Source organism: Furipterus horrens, unplaced genomic scaffold (genome assembly GCF_987537825.1).
Source record: "Furipterus horrens unplaced genomic scaffold, mFurHor1.1.pri manual_scaffold_1, whole genome shotgun sequence".
Classification (NCBI taxonomy): domain Eukaryota; kingdom Metazoa; phylum Chordata; class Mammalia; order Chiroptera; family Furipteridae; genus Furipterus; species Furipterus horrens.
In genome coordinates this window covers 109,948,182-109,973,063 of record NW_028327171.1, presented here as the reverse complement: position 1 = coordinate 109,973,063, position 24,882 = coordinate 109,948,182, and the positions used below count along the sequence as shown (strand labels likewise).

General features: G+C 39.7%; 1 protein-coding gene across 1 annotated transcript in view; it reads right to left on the bottom strand.

The window, feature by feature from the left end:
• The window catches only part of DRC9 (dynein regulatory complex subunit 9), a 69,339-nt gene that overhangs the window by 35,712 nt on the left and 8,745 nt on the right, over positions 1-24,882 (bottom strand). The window contains exons 3-5 of the mRNA XM_090277847.1: positions 22,625-22,860; positions 19,648-19,776; positions 9,639-9,720 (exon numbers count right to left, since the gene is read on the bottom strand). Of these exons, the coding sequence (XP_090133973.1) occupies positions 9,639-9,720; positions 19,648-19,776; positions 22,625-22,860 (447 nt within the window). The remainder of the gene's footprint in view (positions 1-9,638; positions 9,721-19,647; positions 19,777-22,624; positions 22,861-24,882) is intronic.

Here is a 24,882-nt window from a genome sequence, read left to right as displayed (position 1 = left end):
TACTCTTATTAAAGCTTCTTCCTCTCTGCATCCATAACATCCTGTACTATGCCCTAACACATAATACACATGTAGTTACTTTTTCTAACTCTGTGTGTTGAATACAGAACATATGTTAAAAAAAAAAAGTGCACCAAAATAACTGTGTATCTCAGTTATCATAAAGTAAATCTCACATAACATCCTCCCAGGATAACAAACAAGATTGACATGAAATCCTCCTTGTATCCTTCCTTAATCACTACTCCCTCTCCCACAAAAGTATCTACTATCCTTAATTTTACAGTAATTTTCATTATAGTTTATATTATAATTACTTGTCCTTAAACACTAGTTTAGTTTTTATGAACTTTCTAAAAATGGAATAATGCAGTATGTTTTTTTTGTGCCTGAATGATTTTGTTCCACATTAAGTTTATAATGTGGTACCTATAGTTCATTCATTTCAACTTTAGTATTTCATTGAATGAATATATCATAATGTATGATAACTATTTGATTGTTTACATTTATATCTGTCACAAACAATGCTTTATTGATCATTTTTGTACATGATTCCAAAGGCAGATTCTATTGGGGAGAACTGTTGGGTCATAAGGTAAGACTATATTTTAACTTTGATAATGTTAAGCTTTTTCCAGAGTGGTAGTGCCAATATAAACGCTCAGTATCAGTGCATTAGAATTCCCATTACTCTGCATTGTCACCATTTGGTATTATAAAATACCAAATATAAAACTAATGTAATAGAATTAGATAATCTAATGGGAAGATAATTATCTTTTGGTTGTTTCAATTTACATTTCCTTGACAATTGAGTTGCCCTCGCTTTCATGTTTAATGGCCCCATGGATATCCTGTTTTTGAAGTGCTTCTTTGCCCTCGTGCTTGTTTTTCCATTAGTTGTCTGTCCCTTTTTCATTAATTTGTATATGGTTGGCCAAAAATTTCATGTGTTTTTTTCATAAAATAAAAGGTACATTTTTCATTTTCACCAATAACTTTGATTTGGACATTTTGAGTATTTCAGCTCTCTCCCATAAGTTATACCATTGATTGTTCTCAGTTAATGTCTCAATTTGTTTGCTATCAACTTCAACTGGTCTACCTAACCATGGAGCGTCTTCCAGCGAGAAGTCTCCAGCACGAAATTTCACAAACCACTTCTGACATGTTTGATCAGTCGCAGCACCTTTCCCATACACTCCACAAATCTCTTTTTGTGTCTCAGTTGGGTTTTTACCTTTCTTGAAATAATAATGCATAACATGCTGAAAACATTGTGTATTTTCTTCCATCTTCAAGATTAAAATAGCTACCCTCACTTATCGCAAGTATTATGTTCCAGACCCCGCTCCCCCCGCAAAGTAGGAACCTTACATTCATTCTACACTTTTAAACCTACGTAACTTTAACAACATATGTATACAGTACCTCAAAATCCTGCGATATAGCAAAAAATCCGCGATAAATAATCAAATATAATATTTTTAAAAATCCCGTGATACAATGAGGCCGTGATAAGTGAACCACAATATAGCGAGGGACTACTGTACAAAAATTCACCAATTTTGATGTTTGTCTTTTTTTAATGCATGCTGATATGACAGCTGTCACAATACAGTCTAACAAAATTGTTTCAAATGAAACTAAATACAACTTAGCGCTGCTAGAGCCACCCTACAGTAAAAACCAAACAAACTTTTTTGGTCAACCCAGTAGAACTTCTCTATATATTCTGGATATAATCCCTTTGTTGGTTACGTGTTTGTAAAGGCTTGTTCTTTCTCTCTTACTGGTGTCTTTTGATGAACAGAACTTTTTAATTTTAATGTAGTCAAATTTATCAAACTTTTCTTTTGTAACTTTACCTTTAGTGATTTGTTTAAGAAATCTTTCCCTAAAGTCGGGATTGTTTTCAAGACTTAAGGTTCAGTATTTTTAACACAAACATTCATATAGGATGTGGTAAATAAGTTGAGTAAGCTATAACTGTTAAACAATTTTTAGTTTTTCTCAAGTAAGTTCTATTGTAGGATGTGCTTAGGTACTAAGTAAATTTAGGTCAAAGCAGTTGAATTATGTTAAACGTTGCTCTTATTCCACATTATATTGAACACTGGATGCAACATGTTTCCAACATGTTTACAAAAACATGTTTTTGTAAAACAATATAGGAGCTGGGTCTACTATTAAAAGTCAAACTTTTGCATGTTTGTTAATTCTAATATCATTTAATTACTTCTAAAGGCATGTAAGTTTAAGCTTCTTATAAGTTAATAGGGAAAGTTTGAGATGCAATACGAATACTTTAGGATTTTGGTTTTCATGTGTATATGAAATTCCGAGGTTTTGACTTAAATCATTGTATTGTGGTTTCCTTTTGGGTGTGTTGCACTAACTGAAACTTGTCAATAAACCTTTTTAAAAAATGCAAAAAAGAAAAAATACAAAAAAGAAATCTTTCCCTATCCTGAGTCAAGATAATAGTCTCCTACATTATCTAGAAATATTATGTTCTAGCCTTTCACATTCAGAGCTATAATCACATGGAACAGATTTTGGTGTATAGTGTCAGATCAGAGAAAAGCTTGATTTTTTTTCCATATAGGTACCCAATTCCTTCAGCATCATTTATTAAAAACACCACTGCTCTGTGGTGCCACCCTTCTCATAAACGTTTCTCTTTATGTTCTGTTCCATTGCTATTTTTAATCCTTTGCACCAATACATACTGTTTTAATTCAGGAAAACAAGTTTGTTCACTTTGTTCCTCTTCAATACCATCTGGGCTATGTTTGACCCTTGCCATTTCAGTATAAATTTAAGATTCAGTTTCACAAAATAAATGAATAAATTAAATAAAACCCAATCAGGATTCTAATTGGGATTGAATTCAATGTATCAATCAATTTTGGAAGAACTGACATCTTTATAATTTTGAGTCTTCTGATCCATAAACATAGTATATCCCTTCACTTATTTAAGTATTGTTTAATTTTTCAATACTGTTTTATAGTTTTCTGCAAAGGAATAATGCACATTTTGCTGTTGTTGAATTCATTGTTATGTATTTGATATTTTTGATGCTGTTGTAAGTAATATAAATGTATATTTTCAATTTCGTTCTCTAAGTCCACAGTTGATGTGTGTGAAAGATAACCTAGTTTTTATATAGTAACCTTGGATCTCCCTTTTCCCCGCTAATTTCACGAACATGATGCTCCATGGCTGCTTTACTTTGTGCGCCCATGTTCGGAAGTCTAATAGCAACCTGATCCTTTCTTTCTTTGTGACTTTTTCAGTTTGCCTGGGGACCCAATAGGAAGCATCACAGCTAATGTACTGATTGCCCCCTCACTTTCTTTCACATACACATACACACACACACACACACACACACACACACACACACACACCTGACATTGAAATTGCTGGCATCATTTTCTGACCCACAGGTCAGTAGTAGCCATGCACTGCCTAACTGTCTTCTTGTATTCCAACCTTGACTTGACCACTGGTTTTTTAATAACTGGGATTTAACTTGATTACATCTTTTTTAAAAGAATTTATTTATTTTTTGAGAGAGGGGAATGGAGTGAGATAGAGAGGGAGAGAAATATTGATGATGGGCAAGAGAAACATTGATAGATTGCCTTTCACACACCCTCAACTGGGGACCTGGCCCACAACCCAGGCATGTGCCCTAAGAATCAAACCAGCAACCTTTCAGTTTGCAGGCTGGCATTCAATCCACTGAGCCACACCAGCCAGGGCTGATTACATCTTGATAGCTGTTTTTTGTTCCAAGGTTTGCCTCGGATCTTCTACTTCATCTATTTCTTTTCTGATGATCAAAATACCCGAGTGATATTTTGCTTTAGTTTTACTTTCCCTAAGGCGGTTTGACGTTGTAGTCAACACCGGCAACTCCTGCGGCGCACCTGAAGCCAAGCTGTATTGACTTTGTCTTTCCCTTGGACCCTTCAGCTGCGAAGAGAGGGGGGGTCTGCTGCATGGGCAACAGCAGACCCTCCATATCACCCTGCCCAGGCTCTGTAGCTTCAGTTTCACTTGAGAGGACACTCCAGCGTCATCGCAAGATGTCGACTCAACACGGGAGGAGACAGATACCGGTTATAAGCTCATCCGATTGGCGAAGGAAACGAGAGCCAGGGGTCTCCTCTGAAGGTGGGAGAGGTCATCGCACCTCACTGGACAGCTACCATCTCACCATGGCTCGCCTGCCCCACTGGGTGCGTGGGGATCAGAGAGGCGCCTCTCGAAAAGTGGGCCACAAAACACCCGCACCAGTTAATTCCAAGCAAACAACAAGAAAGAAGCCTCCGGCTCTTCGCCTCGCTAGCTGGAACATCAGGACCATGTGCCCCGGACTTACTGCAGACCTTCCGTGGATCAAGGGTGCCAGGAAAACCGCTGTCATCGATAGGGAACTGGCACGACTAAACATCGACATTGCGGCTCTACAGGAGACCCGGTTGGCCGACAACGGAACTATCAGAGAAACCAACTACACCTTCTACTGGCAAGGGAAGTCTCCGGACCAACCAAGACAGCACGGTGTTGGGTTCGCTGTGAAGAACACGCTTGTTAACTCCATAGAGCCACCCACAGGAGGCACAGAGAGATTACTTACCCTCCGATTGTCAACAACTTTCGGCCCAGTCAGCATTCTTAGCGCGTATGCCCCAACCCTCTGCGCCACCATTGAAGAGAAAGAACAGTTCTACCATGCACTGGACGAAGCGTTATCGAAGATTCCCAGAAGTAACGCTCTCTATCTCCTTGGAGACTTCAACGCAAGAGTAGGAGCCGACCACATGGCCTGGCCCACCTGCCTTGGAAACTTTGGGAGAGGAAAGATCAATGAGAATGGTCAGCGACTGCTTGAGCTATTGTGTCACCACGGCCTGTGCGTGACAAACACATTCTTCAAGTGCAAAGAGATCCACCAGGTGTCATGGAGGCACCCCCGCTCCCGCCATTGGCACCAGCTTGACCTCGTCATCACCAGAAGAACGGATATTGGCAGCACCCTCCTCACCCGCAGCTACCACAGTGCAGACTGCGACACGGACCATGCCCTCGTGGTAAGCAAGGTGCGCATAATGCTGAAGAGGTTGCACCACTCCAAGATGAAGGGTCGCCCACGCATCAACACCAGTTGTGCCAGCAACCCAGTTAAGACCCAGCAATTCATCAACAAGATGGAAGATGCACTCGGCGAGGGAGTGGCGGCAGATGACATTATCAAATCCAATTGGCCACGTCTCCGCGACGCCATATACAACTCCGCCATTATTGCTTACGGGAAGAAAGAGCGGAAGAACGCTGACTGGTACGAGGCTCACTGGGAAGAAATGGAACCCGTGATCGAGGCTAAGAGGAAGGCCCTACTGGCTTACAAGGTCACGCCCACTCCCAGTACACTTCAAGCTCTACGGGCTGCCAGGAACAAAGTCCAGAAGACCGCCCGCCACTGTGCCAACACCTATTGGCTAAACCTGTGCAGAAGCATTCAGGAAGCTGCCGATATAGGCAACGCACGAGGAATGTATGAGGGTATCAAGAAGGCAACAGGCCCAATCCCCTCCAAGATCGCCCCCCTTAAGTCCAAGACAGGTGAGGTCATCACTGACCAGGAACAGCAAATGCGGCGGTGGACCGAGCACTACCTCGAGCTGTACGCAACGAAGAACACCGTAACAGACACTGCTCTTAACGCCATCCCAGACCTACCAGTCATGGAGGAGCTAGACACCCCACCTACTGCGGCAGAGCTCGGCAAAGCCATCGACCGCCTCGCTTGCGGGAAAGCACCAGGAAGCGACGGAATCCCTCCAGAAATCCTAAAGAGCGGGAAACCAGTCCTGCTACAGCCGCTCCACCATCTACTCTGTCGCTGCTGGAAGGAGGGTTACATCCCCCAGGATATGAGAGACGCCAACATTATCACCATGTACAAGAACAAAGGAGACCGCAGTGACTGCAACAACTACCGGGGCATCTCTCTCCTCAGCGTCATCGGCAAAGTATTCGCCCGGGTCGCTCTTGCCCGCCTGCAGACCCTTGCTTCCCGCGTCTACCCAGAGTCCCAGTGTGGCTTCAGAGCTGGCCGCTCAACAGTGGACATGATCTTCTCCCTACGCCAGCTGCAGGAGAAGTGTCACGAGCAGCATAAACCACTCTACCTCGCCTTTATTGACCTCACGAAGGCGTTTGATCTGGTCAGTCGAAGCGGACTCTTCAGCTTGCTACGGAAGATTGGCTGTCCACCACATCTGCTTGCTGTGGTCATGTCCTTTCACGACAACATGCACAGCACGGTGTCCTACAACGGCGCAACCTCTGAGGCCTTCCCAGTCAGCAGCGGAGTAAAGCAGGGCTGCGTCCTCGCGCCTACGCTGTTCGGAATCTTCTTCTCCATGCTCCTCCAATACGCCTTTAAGGACTGCAGCGAGGGTGTCTTCATTCACACCAGATCCGATGGCAAGCTCTACAACCTGGCCCGTCTACGAGCCAAGACCAAAGTCAAAGAGGTGCTCATCCGTGAGATGCTCTTCGCCGACGACGCAGCTTTGACATCACACTCCGAAGAGGGACTCCAGCAGCTAGTCACTTGCCTTTCCCACGCATGCAAGGAGTTCGGACTAGCCATCAGCCTGACGAAGACGAATGTTATGGCTCAAGGCACGGGGACTCCCCCATGCATCACCATCGACGGATACACCCTGGAGGTTGTCAACGACTTCACTTACCTCGGGTCCACCATCTCGAGCTCTCTGTCAGTTGACTTGGAGGTCAACCGGAGAATCGCCAGGGCAGCCACAGTTATGGCCAGACTGAACCGGCGAGCGTGGAACAATTCCAGCCTCACTGAGAAAACCAGACTGCGCATCTACCAAGCCTGCGTACTCAGCACTCTCCTCTATGGCAGCGAGACGTGGACCACCTACGCAAGGCACGAAAGGAAACTCAACAGCTTCCACATGAGGTGCCTGCGACGCGTCCTGCATGTCGCCTGGCAGGATAAGGTCCCCAACACCGAGGTGCTGAAGCGAGCCAATATGAGCAGTCTGCATGCAGTTCTTAGCGAGAGACGCCTCAGGTGGCTCGGCCATGTCAAAAGAATGGATGCAGGCCGTATCCCCAAAGACCTCCTCTACGGCGAGCTAGCAGAAGGCAAGAGGATGACAGGGCGCCCAAAACTGCGGTTCAAAGACATCTGCAAAAAGGACATGACACAATGCTCCATCAATCTCAACACATGGGAAGTTCAAGCAGACGACCGCCTAGCCTGGAGGCTTGCGGTCAGGCAAGGTACGTCTCGTGCAGAGACTGCGCGCAACGAGGAGGCGGTCCAGAAAAGATCGAGGCGGAAGCAGTGTCAACAGCAGCAACAACGGCCATCTGCCTTCACCTGTACCAAGTGCGGCAGGGATTGTCACTCCCGAATCGGACTGCACAGCCATTCTCGGCGGTGCAGATAGACTCTCAGGAAGCTACGCCATCGTCTCTCGAGACGGACGGCTGCCGACGACGACTTTGCCTAAATGTAATTTAAATGGCTGAGAATGTAATAAAAGAGGATAAATTTCACAAGCAAATGTTAGCTGTTATCTGGAAAACTCTATTTTCAAAAGGTGTTTAAAGAGAGAGAAAAAATGTGGTCCTGATAGTAGCATAGGGGACTTAACATGCAGAGTGCCAAACCTGAGGTTTCCTTGTTTGGTTTGGAAGCTTGAAAGGAAATGTATATAAATATTTTCTATTTTGACAGTCAAGGAAACTAGAGGAATTTTTAAATAATGGGAGAGTTTTTCAGGGAAAAAGGCTAAAACACCTCAGAAAAATTCTATTCATTAGAGAGAAAACCTAAGCACACACCAAGTTTTGTGACTTTTCAGAGAAGAAAAATAGTTTTAAAAAAATGTAAGCTATAAACAGAGGGTTAATAGTAGTAATGATGTAAAAATCAATACCAAAGTTACTTTATAATTGGTAGAATGAAAATAAGAGAGGATGGGAAGGAATTTGTTCAGAAGACCTAAAGATAATACCTTGGAATAAGGGCTAGTGAACTTTTTTAGACAATTCTTCCACATATATTTTTAAATATTCTTCGAACTTCCATGTAGGGACTAATGAAGATTCCCTGATCTAAAGCATAAACTTATCCAAATAGCTAGGTAATTATAAGCTAATATTAGGCCATACTTTGTAACTTTCTAATCTGTTAATAGTATTAGTCATTCTAATAGAACAAATTTCTAACTGCCTCAGTTGTAGCCCAAACATTGTTTTGCAAGTCAATTGCTTAAAACTTGGATACATATTCTTTTTAAAAAAAATTATTTACAGCTCTGGCTGGTGTGGCTCCATGGAGGGAGTGCCAGCCTGCAAACCAAAGGGTCGCCAGTTCAAGTCCCAGTCAGGACACATGCCTCGTATATGGGCAAGGTTCCCAGTTGGGAGCACGTGAGAGGCAACCACACACTGATGTTTCTCTCCCTGTCTTTCTTCTTCCCTTCCACTCTCTAGAAATATAAATAAATAAAATCTTAAAAAAAAAAGAAATTAAAAACATATATATATATATAAAAGAAAATAAAGTTAAAAAGAGATTTTATTTACAAATGGTAATGGAAAAATTAGAATAAAAAATTTAAAAATAAAGATTTTATTGGCTTGTTTTTAGACAGAGTGGAAGGGAGAGAGAAAGAGAGGGGGAACATCGATGTGCGAGAGAAACATTGATAGGTTGGCTCTTCCACGTGCCGTAACCAGGGACCAGCCCACAACCCAGGCATGTGCCCTGACCAGGAATCAAACTGGCAACCTTTCACTTTGCTGGGCGACACGCAACCAATTGAGTAACACCAGTCAGGGCAGATGCATTTTTTAATAGATGTAAATTAGATATAAAGTTGGGTCCTAATAACTATAAAAATTCAGTATATCCATTCTATATTTAAAATACAACATAAATAGCCCTGGTTGGTGTGGCTCAGTTGGTTAGAGTGTTGTCCAGTAACCTAAGGGTTGTGGGTTTGATTTCTGGTCAGGGCATGTATCTAGGTTGCCGGTTCAGTCCCTGGTTTGAGCGCATGAGATCCCCAGTTGGGGTGCATATGGGAGGCAATCAATTGATGCCTCTTCCTCACATCAATGGTTCTCTCTCTTTCTTCCTCTCTCTTTCCCTCTCTCTCTAAAAAGCAATTTTGAAAAACTTCATTGGGTGAGGACAAAAAAAATAATTAAAATACAATACAAATGACATGATTAACCCAAACCATCATGTATAAAAAGTTCTGTAATGTGCTTAATATCCAACGAAGGACTATAGCTTCCCATCCTGGATGCTGGCATATAAGAGACTGCCTGAGATAAGGTCCTTGTAGGGAGTGGGTGGTGTGGTTGGTGGGATGGGAGGGGTAAGAACTGACAGAGTTCTATTCTGGACGAATATTGTACATATCAGACTAACTCTCTAGTTACTCTTTAGTAAAGGCACCCTGAGAGAAACAATTTTTCATACACAACTTTGCTTAAGAAAAATGGCTTCTGTATTGCTGTTTTAGCTCAGTAATTTTTGGTGTTACCCACGAAATTCTTACCTGTACTTCCACCTGCCGTTCTCTTTTGACATTAAGAAGCTGTTTTTGAAGAGATTTTATTTTTTTTCTTCTTTTTTCCTCCCTAGAAGAGGTAAGAATGATTTGTATTTAGAGCAGCGCTTCTCAAACTTCAGTGTGCACAAGGATCACCTGGATGTTAAAAAACAGATTCCTGGGCTCTCCCATGAGATTCTGATTCAGTAGGTCTGGGATGGGGTCCTGGAATTTGCAATTAACAAGTTCACAGGTGGTGTTCATGGTGCTGGGCCATGGAGCACACTTTCAGTAACACTTTTTAAAAGACTGGTTTGTTTCAATAAATTAAAGGATTTTTTTTTTTTTTTTTTTTGGCTTTTCAGTATTGTATCTAAAATAGCTGCTGCTGAATTACTTATGCTAAGTTCAAGCTCTTGGTTAAAGTGGTAACCACCACATCTCTCTGCTATTCAGGCACATTTTCCCCTTTTTAATAATCTGTGGGTTCTTACTGTGACACAATGCAAATATCATGTTCCCCAAGCACATTTTACCTAATTTTTTTGTAGCTTTGCTATTGACTGAATCATTGTTCACTACAAAAAGTTGCAAAATGGTGAATTTGTAATTCTATCATTCCTTCTACATTTATGAACTGATATTCTCCTGTTTAAAAATAAAAAGCTTCCCTTTTTCTCCCCAAATAAAATAAAATAAAATAGCTGCTGCTAAGAAAAACTAAGAGGAGAAGGTACAGGAAAAAGAAAAACAGAATTCTTTCTATTCCTTTTTTAAAGTTTTTATTTATTTATTTTTAGGGAGAGGGGAAGGGAGGGAGAAAGAGAGGGAGAGAAACATTGATCAGTTACCTCTCACACACCCCCAACTGGGGACCTGGCCTACAACCCGGGCATGTGCCCTTACTGGGAATCGAACTGGTGATCTTTCGGTTCATAGGCCAGCACTCAATCCACTGAGCCACACCAGCCAGGGAAAAATCTTTTCTGTTCTGAGCACTTCACATATTCTTACCTCACAATAACCTTATGAGGTAGACCCTATCATTATCTCTATTTTACAAATGAGAAAAACAGAGAGCTGAGGTAACTTTCTGTGGTGGACATGAGAATGTACTTCACAATCCTCCCACTGCAGATTGTAAATAAACAAGGGGTTTAGTTCAAAGCTCTGAAGTTCTTCACTGTGTGTGTTCTGAGACCTCACATCTCACTGACTGCTCCCAGCCAATTCTTGAGTGTGGCAGGGATACTAAGGCAGGCCATTCCTGAGAGAACAGGACTCTTCTGATGGTTGACTTTGGCTCAAGGAATTCCTGATGACCCTGCCCAACCATTCTTACACTGCTGGGCAGTCCCTTCCACCCAACCTTCCCTCTCCTTCACTTGGGGACAGTCCAGCATTGGGTCTGAAGTCTCCCTTCCATTTTCTGTCCCACAGGTGTTTCCTCTGATAAAATCTTTGCATGACTAATCTCATTTTAGAATCTATCTCTCAGCAGACACAGACCTAACACACTTGCCATGATCATACAGACAGTAAATAGCACAGCAGAATTTCAACTCAGTACTGTTTGAATGAGAACTTAACTACTTTATGTTATTGTTTCTGTTTGCTCTCAGAAACAGAATTATGTTTATCTCCAGTAGTTCCATTACTTAGGTTTAAAACAAACAAAATAAAACTATATAAAGGTAAACAAAATTAAATAACTGTCTTAGATTGGCTGCTATAACAAAAACATCAGTGGAGCCTGATTGTTTCAAGGAAAAAGTCTTTGTCAATACCATACAACTCATCCTCTTAAAACAGTACACTTTAGTGGTTTTTGGTTTATTCACAGTTGTGCAACCATCACCACTTTCTAATTCTAGAATATTTTCATCATCCAGCAAAAGCAATCCTGTACTCATCTGCACTCACTCTCCATTCCTCTCCCCTCAGCCCCTATTTATGAAACTTTACTTGGAAAAGGAGGGGGTGGGGAAGGTCAAGGCCTAGTAGAGAAGAAGGCTCAGAGGAGGCTTCTGTGTATAAGGATGCCCTTTATACACAGGCCAAAATGGAGGTGTAGGTAGACACACTTTGCCTCCTTCCACAACCATAAGGAAGATTACATCTACCTCAAAAGCAACAACAACAACAACAACAACAAAAAAAAAACAGAACTACCAGAAAATCCAACTGCATGGGAGTCCAACAAACAAAGCTATAAAGAAGTAATACACAGACAGGTAGGAGAGGCAGGGCCAGGGAGGTGGGGTGGAGAGGACGCGGTGTGATGGCATGGTGGTGGCAGCAAGGCAGTGGCTGTGTCTGGCTAGTGGAAAGAGGAGTCACACATTATAAAAGCAAGGAGGGACACCTGGGGAGCCATCCCAGTCCCAGGCCAGATTATGCAGCTCACAGTTCTAGTGCTGGAAAAATAAAGCCTCATTGCTTCTAACTGTGAAAAACAGTGGGTGTTGGGGTTGCAGAAGAAATTGCCAGTCTCTCAGGAGAGTCCGTTTAGAGGGCTCCCACAGTCCTAGAAGGCACACAAACCCACCTGCTCTGGGAACCATCACTAGGGCAACAGCTACAGGGGCACCAGCCACATACAGGAAGCGGGTGAAATGAATGGAAAAGGGGTGAGTGCTGAGCAAACAGCATTGTCCCCTCTCTAACCCCGCCCCACATACAACACCATAATGTGGTGAAATGGGTCACCCAGCATTGACAAATACCTAAGGCTCTGCCCCTGACAACATAACAGATGCCAGAGCTCTATCTAAGACACAGAAGCAAACACAGGAGACTATCAAGTTGAGGAGATAGAGAAGTATGGCCCAAAAGAGGGAGCAGATCAAGACTCCAGAAGGAGAACTAAGCAATGAGGAGATAGCCAACCTAACAGACACAGAGTTCAAAACACTGGTGATAAAGATGCTCACAGACAAGATTGCGTATGGCAAACTCATAAGAGAAGAAGTGAAGTCTATACTAAGTAAAATGAAAAAAATTGACATGAAACCAATGGTGAAGGGAATGAAGCCAGGGTTCAGATCAATGATTTGGAACAGAAGGAAGAAATAAACAGTCACCCAGTAGAGAATGAAGAAACAAGAATTGACAAAAACAAGGAGAGGCTTAGGAACCTCTGTGACAACTTTAAACATACCAATATCCAAATCACAGGGGTGCCAGAAGGAGAAAAGGAAGAGCAAGAAATTGAAACCTTATGTGAAAAAATAATGAAGGAAAACTTCCCAAATCTGGTGAAGGAAATAGACATACAAGTCCAGGAGGCACAGAGACCCAAACAAGCTAGACCCAAAGAGGACCACACCAAGACACATCACAATTAAAATGCCAAAATTAAAGATAGAGAGAATCTTAAAAGCAGCAAGAAAAAAGCAGAGTGACCTAAAAAGGGGTGCCTGTAAGACTATCAGCTGATGTCTCAAAAGAAATTTTGCAGGCAAGAAGGGGCTGACAAAAAGTATTCAAAACAAGGGCCTACTACCAAGATTATTCTATCCAACAAAGCTATCATTTAGAATGGAAGGGCAGATAAAGTGCTTCCCAGACAAGGTAAAGCTAAAGGAGTTTATCTTCACCAAGTACTAATTATATGAAATGTTAAAGGGACACATTTAACAAAAAGAAGATGATCAAAACTATGAACATCAAAATGACAACAAACTCACAACTATCAACCAGTGAATCTAAAAAACGAAAACAAACTAAGCAAACAACTAGAGAGGAACAGAACCATAGGTATGGTGATCATATGGAGGATTGTCAGTGGGGAGGGGGAAGGGGGAAAATGGGGGAAAACGTGCCGGAATCAAGAAGCATAACTGGTAGGTATAAAATAAACAGGGGAACATTAAGAATATAATAGAATAGTATAGGAAATGCAGAAGCCAAAGAATGTATATGCAGGACCCATGGACTTGAACTAACGGAGGAGGGGTTATTGCTGGAGGGAAGAGAGGTACCAAGCAGAGGGGAACGAAGGGGAAAAAATTGGGACAACTGTAATAGCATAATCAATAAAATATACTTTAAAAAAGGATGTCCCCCACCCCCACATCCTTGCTGGGCCTGTATAACCCAGTTTTAGGAAGAATCCTGCAAAGTCAGTTTAGACAGTATCCCCCACTGTCGATAGCTGATCACCCACATACAGCACCACAATGTGGTAAAATGGGTCACCCAGCATTGACAAATACCCAAGGCTCTGCCCCTGACAACATAACAGATGCCACAGCTAAGACACAGAAGCAAATAAAGGGGACTATCAAGTTGAGGAGACAGAGAAGTATGGCCCAAATTTGATCAAATTTCTGATTTCTCACCCTTGATGTCTAAGCCCTTTGTCTACCTTCAGCAAGAATTCTACTCTTATGTCTCTTTTTAGTAATTTTCCATCCACTAAAGCCTTCACTGTTCTCATTGGCTATAAATCCCCAGCTGCCTTTGTTGTATTCAGAGTTGAGCCTGATTCTGTCCCCTATTATGATAGTTTTGACATCTGTTGCAGTAGTTCTAAATAGTCTTCCTTATCATTTTTTTTTTTAAAGATTTTATTTTTAGGAAAATGGGAATGGAGGAAGAAAGAGAGGGAGAGAAACCTTGGTGTGTGAGAGAAACATCACCGATTGGTTGCCTCTTGCACACCCCCATATGGGGACCTGGCCTGCAACCCAGGCATGGGCCCTGATTAGGAATCAAACTGGTGACCCTCTTGGTTCACAGGCCGGCACTCAATCCCCTGAGCCACACCAGTCAGGGCTTCTTTACCATTTTAACCAGTGTCAGAATAACTTTTTGACAGTATATAAATATCTCAATAAAGCTTTTTACAAAACTACATAGAAAATCTTGTCTGTCTCATACCTATTACTAAACTGTATGTGACTTTAAAGTACCAATCAGCCCTGGCTGGTGTGGCTCAGTGGGTTGATCACCCACCTGTGAACTGAAAGGACTGCTGGCCAGGTCTCCAGCTGAGAGCGTGCAAGAGGAAGCAGATAGACGCTTCACACATCAATGTTTCTCTGCCTCTCTTTCTTCCTCCCTTCCCCCCCTAAAAATAAATAAAATAAAATAAAAAATAAAGTGCCAATTACAAAATATTTAAAATTCTAAAAACCATTTGTCATTGATTTACCCAAATCTAGATATAATTTTCCAATTCAAATAAATCTAAAATGATACATATCTAATTAGAAGAAAAATTAAAAGAACTATTATAATTAATCATATATATAAAATCGATCACTGGCTTTAGACTATTTTTGTCCTCCTATGTAATGGTACATATATTTATTTTTCTTACTTGATTAGCTTTTTCAAAATTACAAAGTAATAAGTGCACATTATATTTCAAAACAGATTAGGGATGAGGAAAGGCAGACAATCTGCAATCTCCCTTCTCCCCTGCAATTTCACTTCTATGAGGTAACTAATGTTAAACCTTTTGATGTACATGCACATCTTTGCTATGCTCTTACATACATGAATGAGCAGGTATTCTTTATAAAAAGCATGCTATATACATTATAACTTTTTTCACTTATCTATGTATGAAAAACATTCCTCCAGATCAATCATATAGCTCTCCTTGCTTCTTTTTAACAATTGTATGTTTCTCTTTTATAAAATTAACAATTATTCAGCCCTGACCAGCATGGCTCAGTTGGTTGAGCATCATCCTGCAAAGCAAGAGGTTGCTGGTTTGATTCCCGGTCAGGGTACATGCCTGGGTTATGGGCTTGATCCCAGGTCAGGGTGGTACCAGAGGCAACTGATTGATGTTTTTCTTTCATATCAATGTTTCCCTCTTTCTCCCTCCCTTCCCCTCTCTCTCTAAAAATGAATAAATAAATAAACCTTTAAAAAATCCACAATCATTCATGTACTCCTCTACTGAAGGACATTTATGCTATTTCTAGGTATTCACCACTGTGCTACAATAAACATTTATATGTATGTCTAATTTTCTTTTCCTATAGGCTAGATTTCCATAAGTAGGAATGCTGGGTCAAAGGGTATATGCATTTTGCTTAGCTTTTCTGTTAATATATTTTAAAAACACTGGTTTTTTTTTTTTTGAGAGGGGCAAGGGAGGGAGGAAAAGACAGGTGAAACATTGATGTGAGAGAGAAACATTGATTGGTTGCCTGTGGCACACACCCAAGCCTAATCTGCAACCCAGGCATATGCTCTGACCAGGAATCAAACTGGCAATTTTTTGCAGGACGACGCCAACCAACTAAGCCAGCCACACTGGTCAGGGCTCTGTTAGTATGTTTATTTTCTGCCTTGATAAAGTGAAATTGAAAAAATACTAAAAAATAAAGGTTTTTTGAAAAAACAACCATATGTTTACACATTGCTGTATTTCCTTCTAGTCTCATTTTCTATACATATTTTTTTTTAGTTTTATTATACAGATGTGATAATACTGTATTATTTATAGTCTTTCTTTTTCTACTTAAAAAACATAAATCTTTTCCCCATGTTATTATGGCTTTGTAAGCAATACTTTTTTAAAAATTTTTATTTATTGATTTGAGAGAGAAATACGTATTCATTTGTTGTTCCACTTGTTTTATGCATTTATTGGTGATTCTTGTATGTACCCTGACAGGGGGTCAAACTCACAACATTCGTGTATCTTGTATGTACCCAGCCAGGGTCTGTAAGCAATATTAATTTTTAACAGTTCCATAATGTCATTCATTAAACTATAGGCTATCTTTGATTCTGTCATTCTACATGTAGTGATTCAACCTAATGGAATAATAGATTCAGACATACGCTGATGTACATATATATGTACAAAGATGTACATGGGCATATTATTTGCTATAGCAAACAACTGGAAACAAGTTCAGTGTTAAAACTCAGGGAATGAATTAAAAATTATGGAATAGTATATACGTAATAGTGAATATTATAAAATTATTTATATTTAATTATATATATTTTAAATTTTCATAGATAAATCACTTTTCAAAAAGTTGTACCAATTTATTCTCCCACCAACAATGTACACAACTGCTTATTTTCTTGCTTCCTTGCCAACAATAAATGTTAAGTTTATAATAATAGCTATCGTTGTCATTAGGCACTACTTACTATGTGCCAGGATCTATCCAAAGAGCTTTACACGTGTAAATAAATCTAATTTTCAGAATAACTCTGGTACAGAATTTATGACCAGTACTAAGTTACACTGGAAGAGTAATAAATTCAAGGAAAAACAACTTCACCTGTGGAGATAAGATCAACACTTTCTCATTCTGACTACTCAGGGTTCACATAAAGAGAATTTTATCTTAGTCCCAATGTATTTTGATTGTGTTGAATCTCTCATTTCTACTTTTTTTTGTTTTTCTATTACAGTTGTCCCACCCCCCCCATTGCTCTCTTCTGCCCCATCCAGCTCCCCATTCTCCCATAGTCAATCCCAACCTGTTGTCCATGTCCATGGGTAATTTCCTTGACTAGACCCTTCCCTTCTTTCCCTCCTTTCCTCCCTCTCCTCTACCCTCTGGTCACTGTCAGTCTGTTCCTTGTTTACTTGCCTCTGGTGCAATTTTGCTTATTTGTTTGTTTTGTTCATTAGTTTCCTGTATTAGGTGAGATCATATGGTATTTGTCTTTCGCTGCCTGGCTTATTTCACTAAGCATAATACTCTCCAGTTCCATCCATGTTGTTGCAAAAGGTAACTGTCGAATTTTTTTTTTGTATGTTTTATTGATTATGCTGTTACTGTTGTCCCTATTTCTTTTCCCTTTGCTCCCCACCACCCAGCAACCTCCTCCCTCCAGCAGTCCCCCCCACCACCTTAGTCCATGTCCTTGAGTTCTGCATAAAGCTCTTCTCAACATCCCCCTGTCCATTCTGCACCCTCCTACTATGCTTAATTCCTGCACCATTTCCCTCCCTCTTCCCCTTCCCCCTCCCAGCTGACCTCCCCCAACCTGGTCACCATACCTATGATTCTGTTCCCACTCTAGTTGTCTGCTTAGTTTACCTTTGTTCCATTCCCTAGCTCCTGTTGTTGATAGTTGTGATACTGTTTTCATTTTAATGTTCATAGTTTTGATCTCCTTTTCTTTAAATAAGTCCCTTTAACATTTCATACAATAATGGCTTGGTGATGATGAACTCCTTCAGCTTTACTTTGTCTGGGAAGCACTTTTATCTGCCCTTCCATTCTGAATGATATCTTTGCTGGATAGAGTAATCTTGGTTGTAGGTCCTCGCTTTTCATCACTTTGAATATTTCCTGCCAGTCCCTTCTTGCCTGTAAAGTTTCTTTTGAGAAATCAGCTGACAGTCTTATAGGTATCCCTTTGTAGGTAATTCTCCTCTTCTCTCTTGCTGCTTTTAAGATTCTCTCTTTATCCTTTACCTTTGGCATTTTGATTATGATGTGTCTTGATGTGGTTCTCCCTGGGTCTAGTTTGGGACTCTCTGTGCTTCCTGGACCTGTATGTTCATTTCCTTCCCCAAATTATGGAAATTTTACTTATTTTTTCACGTTAATTTTCAATTTCTTGCTCTCCCTCTTCACCTTCTGGCAACCCTATGATTTGGATGTTGGCACATTTAAAGCTATCCCAGAAGTTCCTAAGCCTTTCCTCCTTTTTTTCAATTCTCATTTCCTCCTTCTGTATTGGTTGACTGTTTGTTTCTTCCTTATGTTCCAATTTATTTATCTGAGTCCTGATTTCCTTTCCTTTGCCACCTGTTTCGTGTGGATTTTCCTTCATTTCACCCAGGATGGCCTTCATTCTTTCCTCATCCTGTTTAACCTTTTCTGTCAAGTTTGTAAACATCTTTATCATTAGTGCCTTAAACTGTGCATCCTTTAGATTTGCTATCTCATCTGTTAGGTCTGCTATCTGCTTGTTGCTTAGTTTTGTCTCTGGGACCTTGATCTGCCCCCTCTTCTGGGCCATACTTCTCTGTCTCCTCATCTTGATAGCTTTCTGTGTTGGCCTCTGTGATTTGGGTAGGGCTGATGCACCTATTACGTTACAGGGGGCGGAGCCTTAGGTATTTGTTAGTGCTGGCGACCTGTTTCATCACATTTTGGTGCTGTATGTGGGGGTGGTCTGAGAGGGAACAGTACCAGTTGCCACTGCTTTTCCAGGCAGTTCTCCCCCTTCCCATACCAAGCAAGCTGCCTTCTTTTCGAGATTGGTAGTGTCTTCCTCCGCCCCAACCCCCCCTGGGCTTTCACAGTCAGAAGCAATGCGGCTCTATTTTCCCCAGCACTGGAACTGCAAGCTATGCAATCTTGTCTGGGCCTGGGATCCGTCTGGTTTGGGGCTAGAATTGCTTCTCAGATTTAAGCTGGTTGACTGTTTTTTGCCACGGCCACAGTCACTGTACTGCTAGCTGTGCCCGCCAGCCACCTGCCGGCCAAGAACCACCCCTGCAGCCGCTGCTCCGCTCCTCTTTCTCTCCATCCCAGTTCCACCCCTCCTACCTTTCTGGCTGATTATTTCTTCTTTATTTCTTTGCTGAACTTCCCTGTAGTTTTAATTTCCTGGATTTTCTGGGTTTTTTTAAGTTTTGAAGTGGTTGTAAATTCTTTCTTAGTTGTGAGGAGATGCAGTGTGTGTATTTACATCTCTGTCTTGGCCAGAAGTGTGTTGGATTTCTTAAAGCATAAAAATCTTTGGAATTAGTTAAAAGGCTCAGGAAAAGAAAACTTCCTTCGGCATGCTTTTTACTATACTTGTTACTGTTCAGGAATTTTCAGTGAACTTGGTATTAAGAAAGATTACTGTGGCATATTCTTGACATATTGTACATACAGATAACTGAAGCCCAGAAATCTGAATTATTGTTCCAACAGAACTAGGAATAGAACCCACATTTCTGACTTCTAGTTATCTTCCCTGGGAAGCACAAGTTTTATTTGATTTAGAAATCAAGGACTTCTGGTAAGTTTTATAGTACTTTAAAATACAACAAAGAAAATAAGCCTAATATTACTCTGACCTGGCAATGACATTATAGAAATGCATTTTGGTTTCCCTCTCTTCACTTAAAGATTTCAGGAGATTGGTGAAAGTGCCTGAATTTTGCAACTCCTGCCTGGTATCTGTAATCACATCACTGAGAAACTGCCTGTAAGGAGAAAAAAAACATAAGTTAATAAGACACATATTTCCCTACATTCACAACGGTTACAGACGTCAGACAAATTAAGATCCACAAAGAACATCATAACTAAGTTGGAATTATTTCTGGAATGCCAGAGTAGTATTAGAAAATATATGAAAGAACTCGTCACACTAATAAAGGCGAAAGGAGAAAATCTACATGATTCTTGCAATAAATGTAGAAAAAGCATTTGGCAAAATTCGACACACACTTATTTGTCAACAAACAACAAAAGCTCTTAGAATATTAGAAATATAACTTTCTTAACCTGAAAACGTGCACATACCAAGGACTGACAAACACTGAACGTACAGTACGATAATATAATTTTAAAACATGTAAAACTACATTTATCGTTTAAATAACACACATAATAAAAGTGTCACAGTTTGCAAAATAATAATTCAGAAGAGAATTTATCTTTGGGGGAAGAGTGAGGGACAGGGATCAGAGGCTTCCATGGAATCTGAAGTTATTTTATTTAAAAAAACAGTTGGTTTGGCCAAAAAGTTCATTTGTTATTTTCCGTAAGATGGCTCTAGTAGCACTTAGTTGTCTTTAACCACATCCGCAACAATTTTGTTAGACTGTATTGTGACAGCTGTCATATTAGCGTGCATTTAAAAAAAACACATCAAAACTGGTTAACTTTTGTAGAGCCATTTTAATACTGAAGATGATAGAAAATACACAACATTTCTGGCAGATTATGCTTTATTATTTCAAGAAAGGTAAAAATGCAACTGAAACACAGAAAAAGATTTGTGCAGTGTATGCAGAAGGTGCTGTGACTGATCAAATATGTCAAAAGTAGTTTCTGAAGTTTCATGCTGGATATTTCTCGCTGGACAATGCTCCACAGTTGAGTAGACCAGTTGAAGTTGATAGCGAACAAATAGAGACATTAATTGAAAACAATCAACGTTATATACTATGTGGGAGATAGTCAACATACTCAAAATACCTAAATCTAAAGTTACTGATGAAAATGAAAAATGTCTTTTATTTTATGGAAAAAAATCATATGGACCTTTTGGCCAACACAATAGAAAGCTCTAACACAATCATGATAAGATGTTAAGATTTGGTGGTTACTTTGATAAGTATTCATTATTTTATTCTTTATATTTTTCTTCAATTTTGAAATAGTTCATAATTTTGAAAAAGTTAAATTATTTTAAATTTAAAAAAAAGAAAGAGCTAATAAAACACTCATATTTTAGAGATGAGTGAACCCAAGCTCAGAAAAGTGGAATGACTTGCCCAAATCACATAGCTAGTTTAAGATAAAACTAGAACCATAAACCCAGGTTTCCTGACTCTTAGTCTTTAAGTGGAAAAATTTTAAACTGTTATTTAGTTTTCTGATACAGAATCAGCAAAAATTACACTTACTATGTTACACAGTAATTTATAAATAATAATTCACATTAAAAAATGCAATAATCTTTTTCTAAATAATTAAGTATACTAAAGCCAAGAAACTGACTGAAAAGCTATGAGCCTCATAGGATATTAACTAGATCAGGCAGTTTGTAAGCACGACACCTCTGTCATGTCAGCAAATCTGGGCCAGATTGATTTTAACGAGACATTGATCTTCTAATGCAGGGTCTACAAACTTTCCCTGTAAAGGAACAAACAGTATATATTTTTGGCTTTGCAAGCCATAAGTTCTCTACTGCTGTAGCATGAAAATAGCCATACACAATATGGAAACAAATGGGCAATGATGTATTTCAATACAATTTATTTTCAAAAACAGACTGCAGGCTGGATTTGGCTAATGGCTCTAGGTAATTACTGTAAGCTCTCATTTACCAAAAATCCTTAACATAATGTTATATCCTCTTTTAAATTTAACAGACTTTTTTTGTTAGCAAGTCAGTTGACAACAACAATGAAAAAAAATGAATAAGACAATGGAAATTGAGACTGCCTTCCTTTTTAAAGAGTTTATCTATTTAGTTTTAGAGATAGGTGAAGAGAGGGAGAGAAACATGGATTAACCGAGGACCTGGCCCATAACCCAGGCATGTGCCCTGACTGGAATCAGTGACCATTCAGTTTGCAGAAAGACACCCAACCCACTGAGCCACACCAGTCAAAGCAAGACTGCCTTTAAAAAATCATCAGGATTATAAGTGAAATAAGCCAGTTAATGAAAGACAAATACCATATAATCTCACTTAAAACTGGAATCTAATGAAAAAAATAAATTAAGGAGCAAAATAGAATCAGAGGCACAGAAACATGCAACAGACTGACAGCTGTAAGCAGGGTGAGGGGAGGTGGGGACTGGTTGAGAGGGTAAAGGGATTAGACAAAGAACATTATATGCATGATCCATGGACATGGACAATGGTGTGGGGATTGACTGTGGGAATAGGAGGATGGGCTGGGGGGAGAGGAGCAAAGGGGGTAAATTGGGACAACTGTAATAGCATAAACAATAAAATTAAAGAAAAACATCAGGATTAAAACATAGCTGAAATTTGTATAATTTGTTGATGTCTGTCTCTTATTAATGGATAAAGCATCACAATAGCAACCACTTTGTGCCACAGTAATGTTGCAAAGTTGCTATCATTCTCATTTTGATAAATCACAAAGACTCAATACTTGTTCCCATAATTTCAATTGTATCACACTTCCTCTAGGCAGTCTTTAGCTAATCTTAATATAAGAAGTTACTTTGGACCTAAGGACCAATCCATAAGAGAAGAGAGCAGCCAGCCACCCTTGTACCTACCCATTCTTCATCCATCTAGAAATACATGGTTACATTTCCAAACATGCTCTCCTTCCTTACCTATCAATCTGTATTTTCTTCAGTGTCTCCATAGTAATTATGGTCTGCTTTGTAGGTTTTTTGAGGACAAAATCTTGCATTTTGTTAAATCTGTTGGCAAATTGGCCTCCCTGTCTGATTTCTGGCAACTTGGGTTCTTCTTGAGGCAAGAATGCACTTGATATTTTTGAGGTTCTTAAGACTACTGGAAGTTTTTCCAAGCTTTTTTCTTCTGAATTCATTTCATTGTTTTTCTTCTAAAAACAATAAATGATTTTTATGTACAACAGATTTTAAAGAGCGAGAAAAACAAAGCTGTATGAGGGTCTCTCCCTACATTTTTCAACCTCATTTTCTTCCATTTGTACTCTATGCTAGAAGAAAATCACCCTACTTCTCAGCCACACCGAGCTACATTATCCTGCTGTTTTTATCTTCTTGCCTTTAGTAAACATCCCCAACTTATCACCTGGTAAACTTTCAGACTAAGACCAAAGGTAAAGTTGTTTGTAAAATCTATTAGCAACCACTTACCATATTGTAATTATTTGTATAAATATCTCCATTAGATTGTAAATTCTAAGAGATGCACAAGTGTCTTAGAGATCTTGGTTCACCTCAAATTATTTTTGGTATAAGATTGGATATTAAGTAAATGTGGCCATCTTTATAACTTCATTACTTGGACCAATGCCTAGGGTACAGTAGACTCAAATATTCACTGAACATATATGAATTTGAAATATGAAGAATGAAATCATACCACCCTGGCTGGTGTGGCTCAGTGGACTGAGTGCCAGCCTGTGAACCAAAGGGTCACTGGTTTGATTCCCGGACAGGGCAAATGCCTGGGTTGTGGGCCAGGTCCCCAGTTGGGGGCATGTGAGACAACCGCATACTGATGTTTCTCTCCCTCTCTTTCCCCCTCCTGTCCCCTCTCTTCAAAAATAAATAAATAAAATCTTAAAAAAAAAATGAAATCATACCAAAAAGCATAAGTTGATAGTATTTTTCAAAGGTCCTATGGGGAAAAGCCAAAATACTTTTTAAAATTTTTATTTATTGATTTGAGAGAGAGCAATGAAGAGAGAGAGAAACATCGATTTGTTGTTCCACTTATTTATACCTTCATTGGTCAATTCTTGTATGTGCCCTGACTGGGGATCAAACCCACAACCCTGGCACATCAGGACGATGCTCTAACCAACTGAGCTAACTGGCCAGGGCCAAAATACTTTATTTTTTAGATACAAACTTGAATACTAAGGGGTGAACTATAGGAACAGCATGTCTTTTTACGTATGATTCCTATTAAATCTGTGGCTGAAATCTTGAACTTTGGAAAAGCTATATAACATAGTGACTATGCATATGCACTCTGAAACAAGACTTTCTTGTTTGAATTGTGGCCCTATCTCCTACTAAACTATATTAACTTCAGGCAACTATTTAATATCCTGATGCCTCCACTTTCCCCACTGGTAAAATTAGTCTAAGAATAGCATCTGCCTTTATAGAGTTATTATGAGGGTACAGTAAATCAATATACATAAAGCATTTAGAAAAGTACACAGAATCATTTAAGTTCTACATTTGTTATGATTTATTTAAATTCTTGTGCTGATCCCATGCACAGAAGAAAGGTTTGTCTGCATATTGATACCTAAAGCCTAAGCATTCTTTAGCAAAACTTCAACTAGCTTAGAAATGTTAAAAAAAAACAACAGAACACCAAACTATCCTTAAAAGGTTAATAAATACAGACTGAACAACATTCTTCTTTATATAAATGATAAAACAGAGATTCAGATCGGAGGGAAACATTTGTAGGCAAGGACAAAACAAATTGCTGCCTTCAATAAGAAATAAATTTAAAAATATTCCTTTAAATCAAAATTTATTTGATTGACTACAAAAAAAAAAGCCACAGAATTTTGGCAATTAAACGGAAACTAATCTGAACATAAGGAAAACTTTCAGTACTTGGATGATTATTATTTTAGATTATTGTCTATGAAATAAAGGGGAAATGTAAGGCCTAAGAAGTTCTGTTTTACTGATTGCCCTAACCATCCTTCCTCTACCTCTATGCTTAGGCATCTGGAAAAGGAAGCAAATGTGTCAAACTGATTTACTGATTACTAGAAATAAATATGAATTTTTAGAAGAACTTTAAGGAACTAACTAAATGTTCTATCTAGTCCAGCCACTAAAAAAGATTTTTATATAGCACACACTATGTACAAAATAAGGTATTAGACCCTCAGGGAAAGATAACA